Source organism: Atta colombica, unplaced genomic scaffold (assembly GCF_001594045.1).
Source record: "Atta colombica isolate Treedump-2 unplaced genomic scaffold, Acol1.0 scaffold302, whole genome shotgun sequence".
NCBI classification, from domain to species: domain Eukaryota; kingdom Metazoa; phylum Arthropoda; class Insecta; order Hymenoptera; family Formicidae; genus Atta; species Atta colombica.
In genome coordinates this window covers 238584-244485 of record NW_017259407.1, presented here as the reverse complement: position 1 = coordinate 244485, position 5902 = coordinate 238584, and the positions used below count along the sequence as shown (strand labels likewise).

At 43.3% G+C, this 5902-nt stretch overlaps 2 protein-coding genes across 2 annotated transcripts in view; one reads left to right on the top strand and one right to left on the bottom strand.

The window, feature by feature from the left end:
- The window catches only part of LOC108690272 (dual specificity mitogen-activated protein kinase kinase dSOR1), a 7621-nt gene extending 2318 nt beyond the window's left edge, over positions 1–5303 (top strand). The window contains exons 3-8 of the mRNA XM_018197472.1: positions 10–178; positions 358–469; positions 4174–4350; positions 4430–4649; positions 4758–4924; positions 5008–5303. Of these exons, the coding sequence (XP_018052961.1) occupies positions 10–178; positions 358–469; positions 4174–4350; positions 4430–4649; positions 4758–4924; positions 5008–5124 (962 nt within the window). The 3' untranslated portion in view covers positions 5125–5303. The remainder of the gene's footprint in view (positions 1–9; positions 179–357; positions 470–4173; positions 4351–4429; positions 4650–4757; positions 4925–5007) is intronic.
- On the bottom strand, positions 879–4013 carry LOC108690271 (sodium/potassium-transporting ATPase subunit alpha-like). The gene has a single exon (XM_018197470.1). The coding sequence runs from the start codon at positions 3969–3971 to the stop codon at positions 879–881; it is 3093 nt and encodes a 1030-aa protein (XP_018052959.1). The 5' UTR covers positions 3972–4013.
- Positions 5304–5902: the final 599 nt, after the last annotated feature.

Genomic DNA, 5902 nt, shown 5'->3' with positions numbered 1-5902 from the left:
TATTCATAGGCGCAGTTAGAATGTCTATTCTATACTCACTGGTATTTTTGTCTCAAATTTTTCAGCAAATACGCTTGGAAGTGAAACCACCTATCAAGAAGCAAATAATTAGAGAATTAAAAGTCCTTCATGAATGTAACTTTGCACATATAGTTGGATTTTATGGCGCTTTTTGCAGGTAAACTTTTCAGAAATGTTTACATTTTAAGAGGATTATTCCTTGAGACACATGTGTTTACATGCACGTATAATATCGCGCGCTTGTGTGTGCGTGCGCGCGTGCATATATACAGATTGTCTCTGCGTACAGTACCAAAACTGCTACAGCGACTTGTATATGTGTACTATCTCTTTCAGTGGGGGAGAAATTTGTATATGTATGGAATATATGGATGGTGGATCATTAGATCTAATAATGAAAAAAGCGGGACGAATTCCAGAATCCATGATAAGTACAATCACATGTGCTGTAAGTCAATTTTATTATTGATATAAATAAAGAGGAAAAGAGAAAAACAGGATCTCACAGTTAGATTAAATTCTATCGTGATAACAATTACTTTTTTTTTCAATTAATAAAAAAATAAATTGTAATAATGAATATAACAGTTATCTCTGATCGACTAATTGTAATAAATCGTCTGAAAAGCGAGATATCCATAGAGAGAGAAAGAGAGAGAAAGACAGGTCTGTAACGAATAATACAAGTTACTATCCATAGAGCAGAAATGTCCGAAATACATCTCAGGGAGATATCACCTAAAGATATCACATACTCCAAATACGTCTCTATGTATTTTGAACACATCTATTGTGTGTTACTATATTGTGGGTTACTTTTCTTCTAACCATCCTCTCTCTGTGGAAGAAAAATGATTTCAATAATACGTTTCTCTTTCCATAATTCCACGTGGGAAGAGACGAATACATAAACGTCTCAATTCGTCGTAGATCCAAAGAAATGCACCGAGCGGCAAAGAAGGCCAGTACCAGTAAGCTATTAGTGGCATAGTCTTCAGTACGTATTCCGTGCCTGGGACATAGAGCAAGAGTCCTGTTAGAATAGCTTCGAAAACGAAAGAAAAATTGACAAACCAATTGCTCATTCCTTGTTGAAAGATAGAATTGCGCCTAGTCTTACACATGATCAGATCTACCATTTGCGTTATGACAATGGAAAGAAAATATCCGCTTTGCGCCTCCATCAAGAGATTCATTCTGTTTTTGTAAGTCCACGTTTGGCCCCAGGAATCTTGTAGATCATTTATGGATGGGTTCTCCCATTCTATTCGTAAACCCAACAAACGATTGGGCATAAAGCCGTTCATCATAAGCACCATGAAGTAAGTGTAAAATCCAGCGAACGCCTGCGTCATTCCTATCTGGCCGTAGGTGATGGATATCAAACGCTTGTTCACCAGCTTGTCGTATTGAGGGTTTCTCGGTGCTCGGCGCATTATATCGGACTCGGCCTTCTCGTAGGCCAGAGCAATCGCAGGGACGACGTCAGTGCCGACGTCTATACAGATGACCAGTTCAATGACCAACGGTAAAGGAATCGCGAGTAATAGGCCGCTTAACATGGGCAACATCTCCGGCACGCTTGACGTTAACGTATACGCAATCGATTTCTTCAAATTGTCGAATATCAGACGACCCTCCTCGACGCCGGTAACGATCGATGCAAAATTATCATCCATGAGTATCATATCCGCAGCGTTCTTGGCAACGTCGGAGCCCGCGATCCCCATCGCTACTCCTATATCAGCTTTCCGCAATGCCGGCGAATCGTTGACACCGTCGCCGGTGACCGCGACGATCTCTCCCAGCCGTTGGCAACTCTCGACAATCAACAGCTTTTGCTGCGGCGACGTCCTCGCGAACACGATTTCCTCGTAACGGCGTATAATGTTGTCCAACTCGTTCGCATCCATGTTCCTCAATTGGGCACCGGTAATTATGATCGCGGCGATATCGATCGCCATGATCGAATCGATCAGTTGCGTGTAAGACTTGTCCTGCAGAATCGCTCGTTCATAATGAGTTTCGTGACCTTCGCTTATGATACCCACCTTCTTAGCAATTGCCGTCGCCGTCACCGGATGATCACCCGTCACCATGATCACTTTTATACCAGCGGTACGACACTTTTGTACCGCCTCGGGCACGCCAGGCCTCGGGGGATCTTGCAGACTTATCAGCCCTACGAATCTGTATCCCTTGACGGGAAAGTTGTAGGACGCGGGCGAATCGGTGTCGAATTTGTAATTTGGCCCGTACACACTGGTTGGCAGATGTAGATCGCAGTACGCTAGAACTCGCTCGCCAAGGAAACCCAGATCGGTGCAGGCACGGTGAGATAATGCGTAATCGTTGGCGGTCATCTCTTTCGTTTCCCCGGTCGCCGTCAGTATTGTTGCACAACTTTTCATAATCACCTCTGGTGCCCCTTTCAATATCATGGTATAACCGTCGATGTCTTGGTGTATCGACATTTGAAACTTGGTCACGGAGCTAAAAGGGATCTCGGCAACTTTCGGATGTGCCTCGCGATATCTCTGCGTAGGATGAATGTGCTCGCAGAATTTGAGGATACCAGTCTCAGATGCGTCACCGATAATCTCGCGCTCCTCGATCGGTGCTAGCATGAAGGACTCGGCGGTGAATTCGGCACGCAAACAGAGAGTGGCAGCTCGTAGCATCCCATCGAAAGCTGGCTTCTCTAACAGCAAATCCCTCTCGACGCCGATTCTCTCGCCCGGTGGAAAGTTATATCTGGTGTGGCCGAACCACAAATTAGATACGGACATCTTGTTTTGCGTGAGCGTGCCCGTCTTGTCGGAACAGATCGTCGATGTCGAGCCTAGAGTCTCGACTGCCTCCAGGTTCTTTACCAAGCAGTTCTTGCTCGCCATTTTCTGAGCGGTCAGTGTCAAAACTGTCGTCACGGTCACCAGCAGTACCTCGGGTACGTTGGCGATAACTATGCCGAGTAGGTAAGTGAACGCTCGTATGAGACTTGGCTGGATCAGCAGTGACAGAGCGAAGAATATCAGACCGCATAGAACGGCCACAATAGTGATAATCTCGACGAAATGTCTAATCTCCTTGGCGATTGGCGTTTCGATTTTGATAAGATGCGATGTGAGACCAGCTAGACGGCCTATCATAGTATGGTCACCCGTGGCGATCACGATCCCTTTGCCGTCACCCGCGACAGCGAATGACATGGAAAAGGCCACGTTGGAGGATTCGAGAGGATTTGCGTCGGTCGGATAATCGGTGCGAACCACTGGTTCGCTCTCGCCAGTTATGCTCGAGTTCTCTACTCTGAGCCCACGGCACTCGATTATTCTGATGTCGGCTGGTATCTTGTCGCCCATGCGTATCTCTACCAGATCACCCAAGACCAGCTCTTCTGTACCCAGGCGCAGTTTTACACCGTCGCGTATCACAGTAGCGAAAGTGGGCACCATCTTTTTGAAGGACTCCATCACTTTAATATTCTTGCTCTCCTGTATGTACGCAAACACCCCCGAGGTGATGCATATCATAACGATGATTATTCCTAGCCATGCGATACCGATGTCATCCTCCTGCATGAAATGAGTGACTGCGTACAAGATGAAACATAAAATCGCGCAGATCCAGAGTAACGCCGCGAATCCATGGAACATGCATTTAAAGAATTTGATGTATTCTGGCGTGATCTTGGGTGGTGACAAGGCGTTTGGTCCATCTCGTTCCAAAATTTTGCTCGCCTGCTCTTTCGTCAGGCCCGTTTCCACATTTGTGCCCAGTTTTTCGCACAGAATCTCCAATCCTATCACGTGATCGACGGTCTCCAATTCCTGATGTAATTCTTGTATCTCCTCCTCGGTCAGCTTCTTCTTATGTAGGTGTGTGGTGGATACCGTGCGAGTGGATACCGGTAGATGCAAGATGGAAGCCACGCGAATCGGTTGATGCATAATGATGATTTGTTGCCTCTTCAAACTGCCCTGTATTTTTTAACACGACAAACATTTTTATCGAAATTTTTTAAATCGTTTTAATACGATTGATGCAAAAAAAGAAAAACGTACCTCTTTTCCTTTCTTTCTTGTTGCTTCGTTCGTCGTTTGTTTTGTTAATATATTTCATTGCAAACTTTTATTTCTCCTTTACTTTTAGGTTCTGAAAGGTTTAACTTACTTACGAGATAAACACGCTATAATGCACCGGGATGTAAAACCGAGCAACATCTTGGTGAATAGCGCGGGTGAAATCAAGCTCTGCGATTTTGGCGTTTCTGGACAACTGATCGATTCGATGGCTCATTCGTTCGTTGGCACACGAAGTTATATGTCGGTAAGCTTGGCGTGGATTATACACTCGTGATATTTTACGCGGGTATGCCCCGAGCGTATCTTATATCGAGCGTTTTCAGCCAGAAAGACTCCAAGGATCACATTACTCAGTGCAAAGCGACATTTGGTCGCTCGGTGTGTCACTTGTGGAAATGGCGATTGGGATGTATCCTATTCCACCGCCGGATGATAGGCTTTTAGCTTCTATATTTGGTTCGGAATGGATACAACACGCTGGAGAGAATCCGGCAACAGTCAGCGAATCCTCCACACCGCCTCCACGACCACCGACGAGGCGTTGTCAGTACTTGAGTGTTCATTCGTTTATTTGCATTCTTGCATGTCTTCTTTATGAAAAAAAGTTTTGTTCCTGAATATCGATCGAAACTTGATTCTTTATCATCACAGGCACGCACACTCCTAAGCCATTAGCGGTATTCGAGCTGTTGGAATTGATAGTTAACGAACCACCACCAAGACTGCCATCCGGATTATTCAGCAACGCTTTCATAGATTTTATTGATCGATGTTTAAAGAGGAACCCAAATGATAGAGCAGATTTGAAAACGTTAACGGTATGTTTCCCTCCTGAATAAACATTGATAGTTTGAACAGAAAGAAAAACGGAAAAATTATGTTTTCCGATGATATGTTTCAGAATCACGAATGGATAAGGAAAGCTGAATCGGAAAACGTAGATCTCGCTGGATGGGTATGTCGTACTATGGACCTAGAACCGTCTACGCCAACACACTTATCGGCCGTGCAATCCTGAATAAATGTAACTCTTACATACTTGACTACGTATATTCGCGTTCAGTACTCCTAAGTTCCGTCTTGGTTCATCTAGGTTTTTTCATTCGATCAAACAGTGGCGTATATATCTCTCTTGTTATATTCCTCCTCTAGCAATATCTTTTTACAAAATTAATACAATAAGGAGTAAAAAGTCTTTGAGAGCCAATGCTGGATGTTATTGCAATTACGTTTTATTGTATGTATGCAATAATTGAAATAGATTCACTTCATGGATCATAAATCCGGATTTATATGACAAGCGAGTTTTCAACATCGCATGGATTGATACATCTATTTCAATTATTATATACGTAATAATTCAATTATTATAAAACGTAATTGCAATAACATCCAGCGTTGACTCTCAAAGGCTTTTTAATCTTTATTGATTTAATTCATTAGAGCCTATATAGAATTTGTTTAGTTTAAAATTAATACGTTTTTGATAGGTGCGTCAAGTCCATTGATCGTATCAAATGAACATCGTATCTCTGTTGACTGTTGAGCGTTACGCAAAATGATTACACAGATTTTACTTATGAAAGCAGTCATAAGGAATTCGATTGATACCCCATTGTTATGCATCTTTGTCGTTTTCTTGGTTTTTACAGGAAGAAACAACTACAATGTAATAATTCGTGTAATAATTCGTCAAGTACCGTGATATATAGGTGAAACACTTGTCTTGCGGACCGAATATGTCGTGTTTCGCTTGGACTTTGCTTATCTAAATAATTTACACGCAGCACGCCACT